The sequence below is a fragment of the Haliotis rubra genome, unplaced genomic scaffold (assembly GCF_003918875.1).
Source record: "Haliotis rubra isolate DU_JTF1 unplaced genomic scaffold, ASM391887v1 Scf35, whole genome shotgun sequence".
NCBI classification, from domain to species: Eukaryota; Metazoa; Mollusca; class Gastropoda; order Lepetellida; family Haliotidae; genus Haliotis; species Haliotis rubra.
Window position 1 is genome coordinate 2,073,863 of NW_025767024.1, and position 23,278 is coordinate 2,097,140.

Genomic DNA, 23,278 nt, shown 5'->3' on the forward strand with positions numbered 1-23,278 from the left:
ATGGCATGTCATTGGTCTCGACAAATGCAGTATTCATTCATCTGAATGAGAGAGAAGAGGAGCAGTCAATTTATTGAAGGTTGAAAATCAGGCCTCTGTGTACCTAGGACTACAGGATGCCCAAATAAAGAATAAACTTGGGCAGAATACATGTGTAGCGCAAAGAAAATCTGTAGTTCCGAGCTTAAGGCTCGCATTAAAATAAAAAGACACAAAGCTGTGCCTGTTCTTTCATGTTCTGTTGATTATCTTGACGAGACAGGAAATTCAGGGTATTGACACCCTCAGACGAGTCGTGTAAGAAAATAGATCTCACCATCTCACTTTTCCCCCAACTGCATATTTTAATCACTTTGAGAGGGAGTGGTTTGAAAAGCATGGAGACTCTTCACGACAGAATTGTTATAGTCCGCATTAGCACACATTTATGTGTGTGATCATTCACTTGTGAAACATGGCAAGGCTCATTATGAAAACAAGTGATTCAAAGAGAAAAGAATGTTGGACATAGTCTTAATTTCAAAGGGTATTTTTCCTGATGGTTCTGTACTTCTGGGTTGTACAGATGCTAGTGTCAGCCAAGCGAGGTGCCATATAAAATTGGCAAAGGCTCACTGAACGAACCGAGCTGATTTCGTCTTGAGGAAGTCTCACTGAGAGTGACCACCGAGTCCCTGATATGCCGTATCTTGAGAAGAAGCAGCTGCAAAGCAAGTCTAGTCTGAATCTCTGGTCTCCCTAGGGCTGCAATATAAATGGGCTTGACTATGTTATATATATCGTGTCGACTGGCCTGAAAAAGTGAAACAGATGGTTTTCTGTTTCTACTTCGGTCCAGTCACTCTCAACTCGAAATCGCCAATGAGAGAATTTTCATGAAAATGTAAAAATAGAAAAGCAGATTATATATTGAATTTAATGAGACTGTCCAGCATCTCTTCCAGCACAAGCACAGTAACTTAAGCCACATAATTGCGTGGCTTGATCATATTATCATCATCTTCGCCATGCTTGTGGTTTTGACCCAAAGGTCCATCCAGGATACAACCCAGAATATGCAGAGAGAGACCTGAAAGATGTTAATAATGAAATTGGCTGGAAGGGGTCCATATTCAGTCTCAGGCGTTTCCAGTACAACACTCCTGACTGGCTCTTATTTTTTATTAAACCCGGGGAACTATTTATACCATATTGAAGTTTCTGACCGTTTGGACACAAATGTATTGACAAGATTCAGAAATAAAGAGGACAAATATGGGAAACTCTCTCGAGAAATATCATGCTCGTCTACCAAGTGCCAAGTCGTCCGACTCTTTAAGCTGATTTCTGAAAGGAAGTGTCAGGCAGAAACGGACAATGTTGGGGCGTCTTCACATTCTCCGATATACCTTGGTTAGCTGAACCACTCAACGCGTACGCTTCCTGGGAGAAGTGCTATTCTCCGTCTGGACTGCATGTAAAGGGGCTGGTGATAAGCGCAACTACCCTGACATTTCCAGGATCACACATACTCTATTTACTGACTATATTGATTCAGTGCTGCTGCTGCTGATGATGATGATGATGTTGATCATGATCATGATGATGGTAGCGATATTGCTACATTATGACAGAAGAAATGTACTTAACGTGTTTGAGTGTTTTACCTATGTGGTGTCAAAATCGCTCATTCTACCACACACACACACATGCGCGCGCACACACACACTCATACCGCACAGAGAGTGCATTAGTCGTTTATGTCCCAGTTACACCACTATATGGGTGATACTTATGGAATCAAAACAGAATTGTTAATTATATTAAAGGCATGACCATTGTATACAATATTGTCGAAGTAAACATTTCAATACACATGTCGGTTTACAGATAATATACCTGTGAATATACTCAAAATCGTTTTGAAAAAGGTATAATTGGGTGCAGTATATGCAAATATATTGTTGTTGACGCATACTGATGATAAATTGTATATTCATTCATTGAAACGTAGGCATTGTGATAAAATAGAAGGACATGTCAACCTGCTATTGGTGATAATTCTAAATAGGTAAAGTATGTTCTGTTTGTCACTTGAAATTATTCATATATTCCTAGCTTTGTATTCATTACATAAGAACATAAATTTCGTTCATGAACTCGAATTACAGATGGGACACTCCATTTAACACGTGGCACATTTTCACATTCAAGTAAAGCATGGCTCACGTTCACTTTTTTTCAGCTTGACATACATTTACCTTAATGTTACCCACCACGAACATTCACAATTAACTGAAACATGACACACAGACACATTCATTTAACACACGAAAAACTTGCTACATTCATTTACGACATGTGTTCTCAATAGAAATGTGTTTAGCACTTATGACTCGGGAAAAAATTGTTCAATCTTGTTTACATATTACCGTAACATAAATGCATTGTCATCACACTGCGTGAGATCAGATACATGATTCAGGTTGAATTAATTCTGGAACGACATATGATCTCTATGCATGTTGAAGCATATATTATTTCTTTTGATTTGCACACAATATAGATCTTGCTCATGAGAGAAATATCTGTCTGCAATGTTTGGGTGAGTTAGATGTCACTCGTCGACCTTGTTCCGATTTGTATCTTGTCATGGTCGGTTTTGTGTTTGAATAAATTACGTTTGAGAAAGAGGGCACTGTGTATTTCTTCAACTCGTCCTATATTATTTTAAATTAAATCTACATCGTGTTGTCTTAAATTTATTACCACGTCATATTTTCCTGCAACTAATTCTATATACCGTTTCCCTGCAACTGTTTCTGCATCACGTTTTACTGCAACTATTTCCACTGCCACTGTTTCTGCATCACGTTTTACTGCAACTATATCCACATAACGTTTCCTGCAACTATCTCTATGTCACGTTTACTGTAACTGTATTTACAATGCGTGTTCCTATATCCTACAATACAATTCCTACATCACGTCCTCCTGCAACTATCTCTATGTCACGTTTACTGTAACTGTATTTACAATGCGTGTTCCTATATCCTACAATACAATTCCTACATCATCGTCCTCCTGCAACTATCTCTATGTCACATCAGGTTTGCAACTGTTTTACTGTAACTGTATTTACAATGCGTGTTCCTATATCCTACAATACAATTCCTACATCACGTCCTCCTGCAACTATCTCTATGTCACGTTTACTGTTACTGTATTTACAATGCGTGTTCCTATATCCTACAATACAATTCCTACATCACGTCCTCCTGCAACTATCTCTATGTCACGTTTACTGTAACTGTATTTACAATCCGTGTTCCTATATCCTACAATACAATTCCTACATCTGGTCCTCCTGCAACTATCTCTATGTCACGTTTACTGTTACTGTATTTACAATGCGTGTTCCTATATCCTACAATACAATTCCTACATCACGTCCTCCTGCAACTATCTCTATGTCACGTTTACTGTAACTGTATTTACAATGCGTGTTCCTATATCCTACAATACAATTCCTACATCACGTCCTCCTGCAACTATCTCTATGTCACGTTTACTGTAACTGTATTTACAATGCGTGTTCCTATATCCTACAATACAATTCCTACATCACGTCCTCCTGCAACTATCTCTATGTCACGTTTACTGTAACTGTATTTACAATGCGTGTTCCTATATCCTACAATACAATTCCTACATCAGGTGCAACTATCTTCACGAACCGTTTCCTTCAAGTATATTTACATCGCTCTACATTTTCTACATGATGTATTCCTGCAACTATTTCTACCAAACATTTCCTGCAACTATTCCTACGTAACGTTTTATGCAATATTTCTAAGTAACGTTTCCTTCAAATACTTCCACGTGACACTTTCCTGTAAATAATTGCAATCATGTTGTTCCGCATCGATTTTCCTTCGATATTACTTATGCCTCCTCGGAATTAAATATATGTTTTCATTGATACCTTTTTGTTACTTTTTAAATCTTTTCCGCAAACTCTGAATATTTCTTAGCGACTAAAAGAAACATGTTTCAATGACAACCAGTAATAGGTCAACAAGTAAACATCTGAAATGGATATTTAATATTTAAATCTAATATGAAATAGAAAATGTATTTAGTTTTACTTGACCATTCTGTCAGTTTTAAAACTGAAACCCAATATCATCCATTCATATCTTTTTACCTTGTTCCCTTAAGAAAGCAATTTGTCATTTCCCCGTTACTTGTCGCCGAACCAACTGAATGAGTTGGCTACGATATCATGTAGCATATACTGATGTCTGTATGAATATATGATTGATATTAAAATTTCAACTAGTATATGAATATATCATTATTAAAATGTCAACTGATTCTACAAACTGACGATCCAAAATGCGTGAAAACTGGGGATTTTTTTTATGATTGATGAAAATCATCCAAATTCATGCCACAACTTTTCAACAGCTCCACACAATAGCCCTTCAATTCCCCAGCCCCAAACAACTGCTTGGTCGGTTAAATGCTTAACAAAAGCTTCCATGTGAATTGGACAAATTTATGAAATTTAATATTAAAAACAATATTCCGTGTCATGTTCGCGTTTGGGAGGCTGCGTGTCGCTCTCTACATCTTCATTATAAGAAGGGACCCCCAGTGGTTTTATAGCTACCCCGTTGAGTCTCAAAGCATTAATATCTTTTCCTCTTTTCTGTGAACGCACTAGACTAGAATCCAGCGTTTTTTGGCGCTGATAACAAAACATAACATCAGCTGCCTTTGCCATGATATTGATGCACCCAATGCACTTTCGCCGACGTTTTTTCTCTGTTTTTTTTGCGAGAGCTTTCATCGATTGTTCTAAATTATGCTTGTTTGAAGTAAAAAATATAACTAAAATACTATTAGCAGATGGTGAGATGATACTACAAAAAACAAATGTTCCTTCAGAGGATTCGAAGCCTTTGATATTGTTTTTTAATGTAGATTTTAGTCTAAAATGCTGTACAGTAACGGCAATATTTGTGAAATCTGTATTCAGAAATGTTATACCTATTTCCTATCAGATTTAGCATTATGTCTGTCCATTTCGTTGTATATTATTCATAGTTTCCACTGGCAAGAACACATTGTACATATGATATATCCATTCCTATTGCATGTATCCACATTTTTGTCAATACAATTGGACATAACGTTATGGAAGGGACATTTCGTTTCTGACATCCGAAAAGAAAAAAATGTTAATTTTCATCCCTGAATAATTGCACAGATTTACGGGTAATTGATAATTACCAGGGGGATACAGGGGTGGTATCGGTTTGAAATTGATGTTACTTGGGCTAGATGTCAATAGTCATTACTGTAATCGTTATTACAGTAAAAACCTTGAAACTGACAACCCCTTTTCTCTTTCAGCATTAAGAACTCAAACATAACACATCATTAGAATCGGATGCCGTTTCGTCCACTTGTCAAGAACAGAGGCTATAGGGAATCAACGCCCATGAAATACGGGGATGGTAATTAGTATTATTTGCAATACATGCGTTTTACAATATTTCAAGTTCCTGTCGGGTTTTTAATTGTGATAATTGTTGCCTATGGATGTATTTGACTGCGACGGATAATGAAATATGCAGCGCTGGATTTGAAAAGGGCGCACACTTGACGAACTGTCAGAGCCTCGCTGAAATGAAATTGATTACACCTGCATTGCAATTGACAAGCGAAATGTTCAGGGTTTGAAATATATGGGCTAATTACAACCTATGTCAGCCCCTCTAGACATTGGGAAATTTATGTTAAGTGGTAAGAATGTTTAATTGTATAACCGACATTGACGGAGAAATATTTGATTGGGGAGGAAATATTTTATGCTGAAGCTGTTAAATTTATTGAGTTAATGTTCGCCTGGTATTTAGAGCATGTTGAATGTATATAAACGCTGTTGGAGCTTATTATTAAAGTTTTGTAGTGTATTTATATCACGAAAAACTACACATTTTAGCTAAAGACCGAACATTCATCTACATATTCGGCGTATTTTATGTGAAGTCGTGATTGTTTATGATTTTGTAACAAACTAAATACATTCATTATCAAATGTCTAAGTAATTAATTTTCAACTTATCTGTTGTCGACGTCCGTTGTCCATTCGTCACAAGAACTTCGGGTAAATGCGAATTATCATTCATCTCATAGATGCATGTTGTTTCCATATATAAAAAGGATAACATTTAAATACATAATGTAGTGCACAGATAAAACAGAATATTAAGACATACAAATTTGTTAAGTGTCAGTGATTAAATACATACACACATACAATAGATTTATGAAAATAGTGATAGGACTATTTGTCTTTCCGTTAGCAATATTTAAATCCCATAAAAAATGTTTATTGGTCATTGGGCATATATGAAAAATACATTTACACCACTTAACACTCGCGACTCTTTGTTAAGCCATGCAATGGACGTGATGAGGGTTGTTTATTGGAACATCGATAATTGACAGATAAAGATCCCATAAACTCGTCACCGGCAACGTCGCATGTGTAATAGACACATATCTATTGTCATCTGTTGAATTTCACTCTCAATAATGAAATTATATTGCCTGGGGATGCAAGCAAGTCCCGCCCATTTTGAATCAACGTCAGTGGGACATACATGTCAATGATGTTTTATTCTGCCAGTCAGTTTTACGAGAGAAATGGCATCAAATGTAACAATGTGCATGTTTATGTGTATTGTTTAAACGCCAGACGTTCGAATTACATGTCGCGTATCAAGAAATGTACATCGCCCGGGATACACGTATGTCTGTTTCGGTTTTCAGGATGTCGTCAATTGCACCAGCTGAACGTACTTGCGTCATTTTCAGGTAGGTAGAATGTTGCTATTATTTACCCATTTATTCCCAAATTCCTGTGATTTGTACATATTCCCTTGATAATTTGGCACCATGCGTGCTACCATTTTGATAATAGGGTAGTTGTATATGTATATGAATGCTGTAAATTGTGGAGGAAGAAATGTTCACCTTTTCACGAACACGTGGTATTATTATTTTGATAGCTATTCATGAACACATGTTAATGATGTAATCGGAATTGTACAATGCACTCTGTATTTACCAGACGTATCATATAATTGTGGAGTGTGTTTTGTAGCATTTATTTCAGAAACATAATTCGTGCACTGTGTTCCCTGTTCTTCTGATCATAAATGCATCATCAAATAACATTCACCAACAGGCAAACAAACAAAAATACAAACAAATCTACTTTAGTTGTCTATATACAATCTTAAACCAAACTTACTTTGTATTTGTTGTAATGTGTCAATACTCCATCTCTCGTAGTTCTAGTGAAATATTTTCCCATGCCGGTAAGCACGACTGGGTTTGTTATCGCACCATATGTTTGTTTCATAGTGTTTTGAAATGGTCCAACGTTAAAATGAAATATTTGACAAGATTTGACTATATATTACATGCCTGTCGGTCTGATGGGGCATCCTTTCCATGGTTGTGTTACTGTTTGTGCATAAAATATACCTAATGGTTCGTTTTTGTATATTCATATATTCTTAAAGGTAAATGTGTCTTGCGTTTGAAAATGCATCTCGTTCGTTGTCATACCGCTATCTCCAAGCTACTTTACATTTTAACGCGCACAATCGTGATAATGGTTTACGACGAATTGCCATTCTCGATCTCACATTTACACGTAATTCATGTCTAAGTCAAATGTATTTCGTTTCCTAACGTAATATTGTTTATATGAAAAATGCACTTTTAATTAAGCTTAAAATTTTGGTGAGTTTCTGCTTACCAACTTTTGATAAATGTCAGAAAACGAAATGCAGCTGTGTAACTGTGAATCATTCATTGCATATATTATGTAAACATTCTTTCCACACACCGTCGACTCCAATTTTAATCCATGTAATATTTCAAAAAGACGGTTGCATTTTATTCCAAATACTTAACGTCTGAAGTGTACATTTCACCTCAAGAGGACACATTTGCAGCTTTCACATTTCATTCATTGGCGTCTGAGACATCTCCGGCCTTGGAAAATACAAACTTTACAAGAAATCATAATTTACGAACCATACACTCTTTTGAATACTCTCTCTCTCTCTCTCTCTCTCTCTCTCTCTCTCTCTCTCTCTCTCTCTCTCTCTCTCTCTCTCTCTCTCTCTCTCTCTCTCTCTCTCTCTCTCTCTCTCTCTCTCTCTCACACACACACACACACACACACACACACGATTACACACACACATTACATGAGAAAAATTCCACATACACGTGTGTGTGTTATTTTGTATGTTTAATATGTTCTATTATATATAACACAGATACTGGCTTTTTAATAACATTTAATAAATAAATGTAAAATTAGCATCTTTCAGATTTAGATTATTGTCGTAATATTATTTGTCAAAATACATATTTCGTGTGGGTTTTCTGGTGGTATTATTGTGACGTATCATCTAATGTGTCCGGAACATGTTTTCATGTCATACAAACTACTAGTATATTAAATTCCCTTTCTACAATAATTTTGAATTGGGGTTGATGCAGCGAATATTGATTACATTAATTAAGTGCACAGATTCCTATTCTTAAAATCAGCATGCATACCGATTTCCCATCCATTTAAGTGTGTGTATAATGTTGTTTCGTATATTCAACTAATTCCAAAATACCGTGCCATGGCGTTATTCTTATCGGAAATAAATTACCAGCTTATTATATTCAGACAAATAAATGTGAATAAATTCGCTGAGAACTTAGGATGATATCAATATCGATTAACCAATTAGTAGTAGACAAATAACTAGTACAACAAGTAGAAAATAACATATTTCTACAGTGGAATCTTTTTGGAAAAGTTGAATATATCTTTTCATTGGAACCAAACCCATTATTCATTGATTGCAGCGGAGAGTTCAGAACATCTGTGAGAGAGATGGTTCGAGAGCAGCATCAATGCATAAGCTGATATTTATACATATTTCTTTCCAAAGAATTATTTTGTCTTAAAAAATATGAAATATGTACAGATATGGGTGGAAAATGCCAACCGTTGCTAGAGCATGTGTATATGGTGGCAATACATGTATGTTTTCAGTTGACTGGAAACAGTATGTGTTCTAATTCACAAGCGTCAGGTTGCTATTAAACAATTCACATACTTGTGGTGAATTTTTAAGAAAATATAAGCATTTTGCACAAACGTGACTGGAAAATAAAGAAAACATGCAATGATGTAAACAAACATGCAATGATGTTTGTTATCCGAGAAACTCAGAATAACAGCGATACGTTGTCAACAACCAACCGGTTTATGGTAATGTAACACATATACAAAACGATAGCTCGAAACATGGAATAACTACACGTTTCCTCATGTTGTTTGTTTTGGGTTGTTTTTTTGTTAAACGCCGCACTCAGCCAAAGTCCAGCTGTATGGGGCCGGTCTGTAAATAATCGAGTCTGGACTAGACAATCCAGTGATCAACAGCATGAGCATCGATCAATGACATGTGTCAACCACGTCAGGGAGCCTTAACATTAATTAGTCGCCTCTTACGACACGTATGGGTTGCTAAGACCAAATCTAACCCGGATCATCACACGTCCTGTGTTCTAAGATGAAGCAAACTAACTCGGACGTTTTCCTTACATTGTTTGTGTACTTTTGACAGAGTGTATACTGGCGGTCAAAAATAATGGAACAAAGGTGATATCTCAATTCGTCACCTTTACAAAACAACCTCCGTATCAGGCAAATATTTCACTGATGGAAAACGTAGTCTAGTTGATTCAATGTTAGCGCATTTCTAGTTTATTACAAAATGTGGATAGAAAATATTTTACACTCTCATTAACGTGTTCACGACACCAGTCCTAATGTAACCTTTCCCATTGTTTAAACGATCAGTGTATCTTTTCCTCGTCTTTACTATTTTGTTCAGTGCAGTTTGCTCAAACAACTAACCCATTTTGTCGATAGTTACACATCAATACAGAGAAGAAGAAGAAGAAGAAGAAGAAGAAGAAGAAGAAGAAGAAGAAGAAATATAGTTTATTAACGTGTCACATGCTGCAATTCATTAAAAAAGACATTATATTATTACCAGGATTTAAAAACAGCATCCGGCCGTATGGCCTATGAGACACAGATATCACAGTTGTATAAAAATATTGGTGATAAACAATACATACTCATTCGGATGGCACAGCGGTTAGTGCGGTCGGTTGTCACGCAAGAGACATCCTTTCGATCCCCTCCTTTTAACATTACCTTATCCCGTTAATCGCTTAAGGAAACATGTATTCATTGATGAAGACCAAATCTTACCCAGGCTAGCTATTCTCGAAACGTTCGTAGCCCTGCGAACTTCTAAAGCCCATTTTTAACACATTGGCTACAATCAAATTAAAAATTCCTAGGGCAACGAACGTTTCGAGAATAAGGGCCAAGATCTTCTTGTCAGCTGGTGTTTACGTGTCTATAAACAGTTTTTCAGAAGTATCACGGCTTGAGAAAAATAATCACTAACTGATCGATCACTGTTAAGGGTTCTTTGTTCTCACCGGTCTGTTTGTATCGGCATATAGTCACAACGAACTTTAATACATTTAATCTTATACCCCTTGAAGATCCGGGATAGAATTGGTCTTGTCGTTAGAGGCGTCTAACGAGATTTGGTAGCCAGGCTCGCTGACTTTGTTGACACGTCATCGTGCTCAATTGCGTCGATCGATTCTCATGTTGTTGATCACTGGTATTCAAAGCATGCAGGTATATACGCTAATCACTCCTCACAATGTCAATCACTAGATTGTCTACCAGACTCGATTATGTACCTTCAATATGTCCAGGCCTTAGCGGCATCGTTATACAACAAACAGCAACGCAAAATATACTACCCATCACATGTTTAGACTTACTAGTGTAAATGTAGCCACTTACTTCATGCAACTGTTCTAAACTAGATTTTGCAAAATATTAAGGTACTGTTTACACTTGAACTGATGTGTTGTAAAACAAATTCGTAATGCTGAATAGATTATTGTCATGAGTTCAATAAATGATGAAACTCAGTGAAAATTGGCGAATTCTTAACAAACATTTATACCAAAACGCAGCTGTTCACATGCACGATATTTGCACATGCTTTTCAGCAATTTGATGCAATATCCTCATGCAATTCATCTGCATAAGGTTTGCAGTTAGTTCCCCAAGTTACGGGAGAAATTCATCTTCGATGGAACCACATATATATACATAACATATAGTGAATGCTTTAAGTGAGTCTAAACTTTTAGTGGGTAGTATATTAAATTTGCTTATCAAAACCCACACCGTGAAGTAAATATTTTAACAAATACTCCCTTGGCATAGGCACGCAGACTTCTTAATAACGGTATAATGTAAATATGAAAGGCCAAATACTAACCAGTGACGAGTTTCCCTGAAACTGGTCATACAAGGCAATAAAGTACCGAAAAGAACGTGAATGAAAAGTACTGTAAGCCACGCCCTCCGGCTAACGCTATAAAACCTATCTTCGGCATTTGTACAAACAATATCTCGAAACAAAATAACATTTCAGAACATAGTGAGTGAGTATGGTTTTACGCCGCTTTTATAAATATTCCAGCTACATCACGGCGCGGGACACCAAAAATGGGCTTCACACATTGTACCCATGTGGGGAATCGAACCCGGGCCTTCGTCGTGACGAGCGAATTTCAGAACATAGCCCCAGTTACGCGATAACGCAAATCACATCAACATTGATACCGCCTTGCGTAGTTTGGTGCGAAGGAAAAATATCAAATTAACTGAACCAACAATGGGTTCGTTCAATGTTGAAACGGACAGAAACGTTTAAAGTTAATGTATCTAGGTTTTCAAGATGAAAACATCAATACAGTTGGTTGTATTTGGTTCAAGGTATACGGGAATTAAATGTAATTACCTTATTATTTTTTCCTTAAAGTGCATGACATAACATGGTGATATATAATATTTTATATGACGTTTTAATACATTACCTAAGAGTAAATTTGAAATATCATTGCAAGACCAACGATGTTATAAAACCCAAAGTTTTCCGATAAAGTTATCAAATACTTTATCACAACATATTTCTTAAACGTTTTTTACTCATTACAGTATAATGTTTTGAATATTATTAGCATAACATGAAACATTTTGTAATAAGTATAAAGTCCTCCTTGATACATGATAACTCCTTATAGTCAGAGGTATTTCGTTTGAGATTGAAAGCTTAAGTAGTTTAAATATGTAAAACTTTACAGCTTAAATAAAATCCTGAATTGAAGTTAATTACCTAATTATCTCAGGAAATTGTCCCCGTAAAGGCCGTCCTGGAATGACAAGACACATAAAATGCCCTTGCATGTTACAAGCACTTGACGAACAGGGTCCTGGGCCTAGATTTTCGAAGCTCTCTTAGCGCTAAGATAGTCGTAAGTTAATGTTAATGTATGGCACTTACGACTATCTTAGCGCTAAGAGAGCTTCGAAAATCTAGGCCCTGACTCCGGATTTCTCTTTGACGATTGTCCAGACATATTCTTGTATTTATTTCATATTTGTTTCTCTATCAACATTCTCACGTTACCCCAACAGACGTTTGTCTCGATGGTGACCATCTGTAAACCACATCGACTGTATTCGACTTTGGCATTGATTGTTTTTATTCCATGTTAGGGGCATATGAATTTAGGAGGCATCAGAGGTGTTAGTTCCCTTGTTAAAGTCAGGATCCGCTTTCCGTTCCCGGTAATACTTTACCTACCATTGGCTCTTTTCAAAAGAATAAGTATGGATTAAATTGGTTCACTATTTCATGTTCCTAACGCGCCAATTTGTTCCTAATTCCGCCATCTTGTCCCGAACAGTCAGGGAACCTCAATCACATTTACGCGACACATCGATATATGGAAAGGAATCACAGTTTAAATCACCTTACTATACTCAACATAGAACTGAAATCGAAAACCTTCCCGCAATCCAAAAACCGAAAAAAGACTCCACATGTAACATATCTAAAATGGCAACGTGCTAAGATAGGTTGTTTTGTAATTACATTCGCATATAATTTGTGGTCACTGTTAAATATTAGTTACGAGAAAGACCCTTTTAATTCAACCACGATCAAAAGCCTGCTTAGAGTAAACTGTAACAAGTACCATATTTATATACCGTGTACATCAAAATATGTGCCAAGTGCGATTACTCTCATTCATGAGGTGTAATAAAAATAATGGCGGGAAAGCCGACAATGCGATCTTTATATATGACTCTGCACTCTGTATCCTCTCGTATAAACACTTCATCGTAAGCTAATATCGATTTTATCATACCTCTCACAAAATCACATAATGCATTGTAATTTTCTGATAATATTACTCGATGAGTATTTTATGGTCCGTGGGCCATTCCAAGTTTTGTAAAACACCTTCTCGGTGATATTCTAACTCCTTTGCTGCGTAACTGCTTTCCTTTATGGATAATATTACCCTAAGCACAACCTATTTATGGGCCGAATCTCGCATTTTTATTGCCCCTTGTACGAAGGTTCTGACTATGTGACAGACAGGAGACAGTTATATAAGGTTAATGCTTGAACGAATAAGAATTTCTTGCTTCCCTTACCACGGCAAACCAGGACGTAATTGTATAATTCTATCATCCGAACAAAGTTATTTTGAGAACAGAACGTTTAACAAAGGGAGGTAACCCATCCGTATCTGTTGCGGACAGAAAGGAGCTCTCCTTTGCTTAGTGTCCTTTTGTTAAGCAAGTCCAAAAGGCAACGAGCTTAGCAGGGGATGTTTTTAAATGGCTCTTGGTAGTTTGGCATCTAACAACACATAGAATACCTTTTTGTCTGTTTGGTGTCTGTATCATTGGTACCAGCAGCAGAGGATTAACCCTTTACACGGAAAGTGGCGTCGGATTATGTCTTGGTGCGTTGTTCGGCCTGCGTACGTCCGAGTGTCCGTCCGTGCGTCTTTCGTTAAATCATAAATCTTATCTGAAACGTTGCACGAATTGTTCTAGCTGTATTAACTAAAATATGCTCCCAGAATAGAAATCAAATTTAAACATGGCTGACACCACGGCCATCTTTCCCCATTTCCGAGCCATTTCTGCATCGACCATCACGATGTTGAATATTGCCATGCGAATGACATATTTGTTTTAGATATTTTTATCCAGATAGTGTCCTTCGCCTAAAGAACATTGGAATTTGTGCAGAGCATCAAACAGCTTAGTCGATGTAATTAAGTTTGATTTAACTTACTTAAAAGGATTGCCAGTGTTTCATACCTTAGTTATCAATCGGCTTCGCAAACGATGTTTAGATTGTATTTCTTAGAGTTTGTTTTGAGTCACTACAGAGGATTTTCACTGTTAGCTAACGCGTCACAATTAAGGGAACAACAAAAATTTGTATATTTTGGAACGGAGATAAATGTGATATGATCCTTTCCCTTCATCTCCCCCCGCCGTGATAGTGCTGGAATATTGCTAAAAGCGGCGTAAAACTAAACTCAGTCTGTCAGTCAGTCCCTTCATCTCCTTTGAGTTTTAATATTAACACCCTGTCTTGCCCTGGCGTATTATTGAAGAATACACATTAGGTACAGTTGGCGTCTCAAAGAACAATTTCAGCATTGACTCTTCACATGGGAAAGATGAAGCAGGATTTACCGTGATCTGTTTGAGTTTCATCACAGATCTCAAGCATTCTCATGTTCGATTACAACCACCAGACGCACCAACGCATGTCCACGTCATTGTCTACGTTCCCCACGTCGTTAGCCGCCTCATGAGGCGACTGGGAATCCGTTACCTGTGTGTCACGTGTGCTTTTCCTGTAAAGTTCGAACAGTATGACGATGGTGGCACTTGTACAGTTGACGTTTTTAGCAATATGGGTGTGGTTGCCACTCGTTTGCCTTATTCCTTCGTCTCTGTCTGTCTCTGTTGTGCAATAAACGAGGCATATCTTTTGTGCTTTGTAATTACCTGTGATTTTGGTCACGATCCATTGCATTTTATACCAAACACGTGTACGTTTCGGGCACCCGTGTTTCGCCATGTTTCACTGTGCACGTGCAACTGCCAAGCCAAGGAGTTATGCTTTGTCCCTTCCATTTTTGTGTTAGGGTGACTGTTTTCAGCCTATTAACCTTTTGACAATGTTTTTAACTTTTTGGTAAAATCCAGTTTAAAATCTACAAACAACACTGTGTCGAAGTTGAAGGGACATACTACATGCTTCAAGTTATCAGAGATTCGATACAAACGCAAAATGATTAAATAAGGAAATGAGAAGGGACCAGATTTTAATTCGGGACAACCGACAGTTCAACTCATTAGAGTTCAACATGACCACATTCACCGTTATCAGTCTCAGTAGACAAGCACAGGCTCTGGTCTGATCGTATCTGGACATATTATGGAATTGAACCCACAATAAGCCAACAATTCATGTATGTGACTTTCCATTTCGAGTTTTGGCGTCTTTGTCTTCGAGGACACGCGTTCACGAATGGCGGGTGATGGTATGTTATTTCACGTTGTATCTTCCCATTGTATATTCATTACATGGTATACAATTCATGGCATATCTTACATTTATTATCGTAACATTATTTATTACAAATTATGTCTGTAATTACATTGGTTCAGAAAGGGAAACGTCATTCTTTAAAAAGTGTATTTTTTCTGAGAGCAGTCCTACTGAGCAGTGACCAAACGTAGTGCTACCCCGCATCATTAAGCCAATGGTGTCAAAGGACAGAAAAATGTTCAGCCAATCAGCGAGAGCGTTATGCAAAACGTGCTGTGAAGAAACATGAACAAAGTAAGCAATATGGCGGCGCAGTATTTGTTATTAAAACCATAAATGTAGACGTTACTGTTTATGTATGATAGTATATGATGACATGATATATCATTGTAAGGTTTAGCCTTCCTTGGTAATTTACGTCAAGGTAAAAATGTCACGGTATATCATCACATGGTTAATTGTTACACGGTATTTCATAACACAGTATATCATTACACAAAATACGTTCACAAGAATGGTTGGTGGGTGTGGAGGGAATAGGATGGGAGCTGCAATTTGGTTTGAAGACCATACATCTCTTCCGCTAGAGCTGCAAAAAGAGATATATGCTTTTAAATTGAATCTCAAACTAATTAGTTTTTAGATGCAGGCCCAGGCCTGCCGAGCCAACCCTCAACATAAAATGTCCGATGCGTTATTGAAGTGTTCCACCCAGTGCTGGTTTTGTCAAATTACCGTTCAATCATGTCTCAAGTATATATTGCGTGAGGATGTTTTCCTGAATCACTTTACTAATAAATGTCCCCGTGAGATGGGTACAGGCGACATACGTTGGCGGACATCCTGTGATATATTTGACAACGACGTTTTGACATATTCAGCAACTTATGTCAATCCTGGAAGTAAGAGGTTTATAAAACATATCCGACAATTAGGAGACAGCCTGGGAAGTGATTTCGCACAGATGGGTTTATGACTGAAAAATATTGTTGAAGAGTAAAAGCTCAGGCTTCTAAGAATATTGCAGTCATATCACATTGTGACATATTTCATATGAGGTGATGCTGGGATCCTCTCTACCGCTGAGGTGAAACCCACCAAAACGTCTATTAAGTAGATATACACATGGAATAAAATACAGCAACACCTATGATTTTAATGCTCATATAGCCATTTATATTCACATCATATACATTTATGTTTGTTTATATGATTATATTGACACTTAGGAGCACATTGATTTTGTATGCACGTTCTGCAGTCAAAGGCGAGCATCACGCCATTAAGCAAATATCAAGTTTAAGTAAACTGTATTGCACCTCGTTAACTTGGATTTCGTCGTTGAATACCAAATATGGGGCTTTGTCAACTGAAACATGTTGAAGTATGGCAAGTTATTGGCATGCGCAATGCTGGCAGGGTTTCAGTAATGGTGTAGGTGCCTCTCACATGACGGTAAACGTGACCTTATGACCATCAACTACAATTTGAATGGACAGCGTTACATGCCATCCTAAACACGGCTGTTGTGCCACATTTGGCTGACCATCCTCTGAACACAAGGGAATTCTCCACGGACGACAATGCTAGTTTATATCGTGCACGTGCCGTTGGTGATGTCTTACATAAAGACACGGTAACAACTCTGTCTTGGCCCGCCAAGTGTTCAGATCTCAATCCCATAGATCATGTTTGACACATTGTGGGTTGCAGAATATGCAAAAGAGATTTTTTTAGTACACGGTTTTGATGTATTGGTACAAGTCTCCATCACAAATTGAACGTAATAGCCTCAACGTGAAATTCAAATTCATCAGGAGTGTCAGCGGTATTATTGCAGTTGGCGAAGGTAGCACTATATATTGTCAGTGTACTCGGTAATTGATACTTATGAGATTTCTTGAAGGTTGTATTACAGAATCACAACCACGATTATCAGCTCTACAAAATGAGTAAACTATATCCCCTGTTTGCTGTTTGAATAGACTGTAGTGTGTCATTCTTTCTATTTTGAGATTTGTCATTTAAGTATTCCTATAGTTCAGTTGAGGTTAGGATACGATCATATGCCATGGTGAACACTAACACATTAATACTATTGCAAATATGGAGTGTTGCGAAACATTATTCCAAGTGTGTAATTAGAGAAAGCCATTAAACTGTAACCAGAGGCTGGAAGACTTCAAGAAACACGTGCCCGAAAGACGTCACAACTAATTTTTCTGTGCACATTAAACCATTGTTGTAACTAACAACTAGAAATCTATCTTGACAACCGAAAACAGCAGGATGACGTAAGCATAATTCTTTCTTCATATAGTGATTCCAAGCAAAAATTACTTCAATGCAATATATTGACACGTGAAAATGGTATATAGAATTAATTTACCACATCAAATCGCCGTTACTGATCGTCTCACATGAACTAAAAAGCATTAGGTTTGTAGGTCCTGAATTTGAAATCTTCTCAGTGCAGTTGACAACGTTCGTTAACCTGCACACCTATTTAAAACGTAGATATGGTGTGTAGTGTCTTTCGGTAGATCAACACTGACTTGAAAATAATCGACTTCGACTTGAAACGAATTTCAACAATTTACAAAACGGGGATGAGTTCGACAAAGGTTACCTTTGTATTCTATAACCTCGTAACAATAGACATTTATTCGCATTGTACAGGTGATATAAAGCATTAATATGTACATTAACGTCATATTTGGCAAAACAAATTATGCCACAGAATGGGTGTAAAATGCTTTCAAGTTAAAAGATACTTATTGGTGAACAATAACAAAGGAATAACATAAAGAACGCGTTCGTTTCCAGATTACATTTTACTACATCAAAACAAATTACTAGGCATTTAAGAGGCCTTTTTTCTCTTCATCTGGATCGGTACATAATTGTTACTCGAAGCGTTATGAATCAGTGCAGTGAAAAAAGTTCCACCATGGATTAACAAACTCCACCAGTTTTGTCCCTTTGTATGCCTCCACGGGCTCAAAGTCTCGAAAACCCCAATAAGAACGTTTCTTTGGAATCTTGTTGAAAAAATCTTTTAATAAAATTTAAAATTTCCGAATAGCTTCATTCACCTGCTGAGGTTTTAAATGGCTTGAATAGAAGCTTGAAGATTTGCCGATGAAGGATATACAGGGATACATGGGTCAGGCTATGAAGGGAGAATTAGACACACACTATCAGTGTCACTGGGGACAGGCGGCGACCAAAGATTAAATGTTCAGCAAAGATTCTTTTATGTGTTCAGTCTTTTTAATACATCATATACTATCCACACAACTCTCTCAACATCGCATATTCTTATTTGAAAATCACCAGACTATATCGAGATTTCTAAAAGTAATTATATCCATGGCGACTCGCCAAAATTGGCGTAAAAGACACATCGCCGTGTTGTCTGAAAACGCTTCCTCGGATTATTTCAGTCGGTAGATTTAAAGACTTGAGGCCCAATCCTCCCTCCCTAACGATTATCATGTTAACTCGACGGTGCCCAGTCTTGCAATAAATGGCTGTCCCTCTCAGCTGGTAGTCCAAAGCCTTGCAAATTTCATCAAAAGCTATTATACATGCAGGGGCACATGAATTGACTTCAGATGAAATGTTGGAGAATTGCTGAAAGAGGAGTTCGCCAGGGCGACACTCTGTTCCCTTTATTATTAGGAAAGCAAGCTTAGTGACTTTATTGAGTATAATTAGGAAGGTAATTCATCTTGCAGATTCAAACCTTAGTCGCAGGGGATATTGTATACAAAAGTGGTTGACAAAGTTGGTTAAATATTTCGTAGAACAAAGATCCTGTCTGTTTTGCTGATGTAACAAGTTAAAACGACAGGGGACAGAAAGAAATTAACCCTCGGTCATAAATTATCCGGGGTGCAATTATGTTCATGATAATACATGATATGATTTATGCAAGGAATTGAATTTCAAAGGCAGCGTTTAAATTAAACATTCTATACCTCAGGAGTATTGTTTTGACTCCAATTTTGAAGCGCCAGGATAAAAGCGATGTGAAATAAAACGTTCATCATGGAACGTGTTGGCTAAAATATTTGCAGACGCTAGGATAATATAACCTTTCAGTGTTTTATTCTTTGACAAAAAATATACACCATGGCTTGTTTTGGAAGCGCTGGCGCTGTATAACACTGATAATGCTTGTTATGTTGACTTAACTTCATCACTGCATACGACATCAAGTTCAGCATAATGGACACTAATTGCGGGTTACTTTCGTGGTATGAGCGGCACAACCCACGGCATTGCATAAACATTAAGATGTATTTATCAAGCTGTTAGCTATACGCAACAACTCAAGCAAGCTGGTTTATTTGGTAACTAGATACACCTAACTAAAATCGCTTTAAGAAACCGAGCTATCTTTTTTGAAAGACGTCTTGAATTTGATACATGTTTTCACATTAATTTTTTCATGTGGTTGCAGATTTATGTTTTAAATAACATATTGTTGACGCTTTTTTGGAAGTGATCCCCTTGTGTCATTTCAAATTAAGACGTGTTTAAGAACTAGTTGATAGATTTGAACATTTTTATGAGGAACGCCGTCAAAAATAATTCGAAACCCCGAGGATTAACTGTCCTTCAAGCAGCAGAAGAGTGATGGCTTTTTCAAAAAAAATCATGTAGTTTATGCCGAAAAATTGACACAAGAACATTTTTAACACGTTGTATCAATGTTCATAAATGAGATGCTCCATCGAATTCGTTTACTTCTATGTTATTTCAGCCTGTTCTTTTCATGCAGGTTCACTCTCCTCAAAAGTAGAAAACAGTATCATCCAGTCTGCATCCCAAAATGTATCTGTAAAATGTCGAATTTAAACACAATTCGAGACATTCATTCACTATAGTGAGACATCTAGATACAAAGCAGTTTAAAATGACCCAGAAAGAAGTCCCACATTATAGCGCACAAATAATGCCTAATTGCAGGAGCAATAATAGAGCTGCTCATCCCTGATCGATCGTATTTCGTTTCCGAAACCCAGGGGCAGTTTTAGATGATACGGAATTACTAAAAGTGTTCCTCGAAGATGGGCTCCGGATTCAACATTCGATTACGCCTGGGTACAGATGTCGACGGTAGATTGCATCTGTAAGGCAACTGCTAAAGCGAATGGAGCGTAGGACATAATGTCATTTAGTGCTGCTGTCCATGCAGTAAATCATGGGGCAACATGTGCCGATGTTCGGGAAACTCTTGACCACTGGCCAACCTTTCTCCGGATACCTAACCCCGGATTGTTCGAAGCGCCCGGACAGTATGCGTCAGTGCTTTAATTTCTCGTAGGATAAAAGCCCGAATGAAGCATGTTTCGATTCAGTAAATGGTAATATATGGGCGCTCTCCCTTAATTCAATTCTGAATCTAGTGGTGTGTGTCTCTGGGCATTACACGACGTCGAGTGTCGCGGTTGGGACTAATTTCGTGGGAACTGAAAACATAGCGGAATTGCTAGTAACTTAATTTGGGGATCATTTGAATCAAAGGATTGCGAGGGAGTGTGGACACACTACATGCACGTGTTGTTTGAAATTGTGAATCGCAATCGCCCACAAGACATAAATTTTCCAAACATGAACAACCGAAGTGTGTAATGATACGGGCGTAAAGTCACTACAGCTTTAAGCTTCTTCTGAAGGCTATAAACCAAATTAAACATGTTTTCTTTAAAAATTAAGATAATTTTTCTGCCGTTTCAATTAATTTGCATAAGATTTATCGCTGGTTCTGTTGATGGTGTAATAATCATATCCCCTAATTTGATGAAGATTATTTTATGCATGTTATTATAGTTAAACAACCAGAAATAATCATTTATCAAGCGATAACTCCTGGGTGATGCAGTCATTGTTTATGACACATGTCGAATTTTTCAAAAGTGATAATTTCAATTTTGAGAGAGTATTTTCCTTTCAGTTAGAAAGTATTTGATCTGTTGCGATGCAATATTTTTAATGTTCATGCATGTTTGTGTTTATTCAGAAAGGTGCAAAACTAAAATCGATACTAAATTGAAGTAAAATTACCATAAACACATATCTGATTACATAAAGAGAATAAATGAAAACATGGCACGTGTTTTAATCTGTCATGTTCTCACGTGATGTGCATGTTGATTGCGATTACGTATAATCTAAAAATATCTTACTTGAATGCTCTGTTCATTAAAGCCCCAACTCACTGTCCACTAAATGGCCATAAATAAATATTTTTTCGTTCGATAACGTTCAATATTATGATATACCATATTCATAAAACCATGATATAGCGGGCTCAGCTCCAAATCTGGTTCTTTAGCTTACAAACAATATATATGTTCATAAATATAAAGGATAAAGGGAACACATCTCAAGATCTGTGTCCCAAAGGTAAATATTATGACAAACAATAAATTCACAAACATGAAGGATACAAGGAACACATCTCCAGATCTGTGTCATAACGGTAAATAATATGACAAACAATATGTTCACAAACATAAAGGATAAATGGATCTCCAGATCTGTGTCCCAACGGTAAATGTTACGACAAACTATATGTTCACAAACATAAAGGATAAAAGGAACACATCTTCAGATCAGTGTCCCAACGGTAAATATTATGACAAACATCATGTTCGCAAATATAAAGGATAAAAGGAACACAACTTCAGATCTGTGTCCTAATGGTAAACATTATGACAAACATCATGTTCGCAAATATAAAGGATAAAAGGAACACATCTTCAGATCTGTGTCCCAAAGGTAAATATTATGACAAACAGTATATTCACAAACATGAAGGATACAAGGAACACATCTTCAGATCTGTGTCATAACGGTTAATAATATGACAAACAATATGTTCACAAACATAAAGGATAAATGGATCTCCAGATCTGTGTCCCAACGGTAAATGTTATGGAAAACTATATGTTCACAAATATAAAGGATAAGAGGAACACATCTTCAGATCTGTGTCCCAACGGTAAATATTATGACAAACTATATGTTCACTAATATAAAGGATAAAACGAACGCATCAACACATCTGTATCCCAACGGTAAATATTATGACAAACTATATGTTCACTAATATAAAGGATAAAAGGAACACATCTTCAGATCTGTGTCCCAAAGGTAAATATTATGACAAACAGTATGTTCACAAACATGAAGGATACAAGGAACACATCTCCAGATCTGTGTCATAACGGTAAATATTATGACAAACTATATGTTCACTAATATAAAGGATAAAACGAACGCATCAACACATCTGTGTCCCAACGGTAAATATTATGACAAACTATATGTTCACTAATATAAAGGATAAAACGAACGCATCAACACATCTGTATCCCAACGGTAAATATTATGACAAACTATATGTTTACTAAGATAAAGGATAAAATAACACATCAACACATCTGTGTCCCAACGCTAGATATTATGATAAACTATATGTTCACTAATATAAAGGATAAAATGAACACATCTCCAGATCTGTGTCCCAACGCTAAATATTACGAGGCAAAGGATAAAAGGAACACATCTTCAGATCTGTGTCCTAATGGTAAATATTATGACAAACTCTATGTTCACTAATATAAAGGATAAAATAACACATC

The 23,278-nt window shown here is 36.9% G+C and overlaps 1 protein-coding gene across 11 annotated transcripts in view; it reads left to right on the forward strand.

Annotated features, from left to right (window-relative positions):
- LOC124285001 overlaps positions 1–23,278 on the forward strand; it is a 117,550-nt gene that overhangs the window by 58,723 nt on the left and 35,549 nt on the right. For 6 of the 11 annotated variants that reach the window (XR_006900697.1, XR_006900691.1, XR_006900689.1 and 3 more), the window contains exons 3-4: positions 5,401–5,504; positions 6,826–6,870. Coding sequence is in view for 2 of the 11 variants with exons in the window: in XM_046721143.1 (XP_046577099.1) it covers positions 6,826–6,870 (45 nt within the window). In the remaining 9 variants the exon portion in view is untranslated. Of the gene's footprint in view, positions 1–1,989; positions 2,051–5,400; positions 5,505–6,558; positions 6,642–6,825; positions 6,871–23,278 lie in introns of those variants that run through there. The other 5 variants (XR_006900688.1, XM_046721143.1, XM_046721142.1 and 2 more) reach the window with 3 other exon arrangements.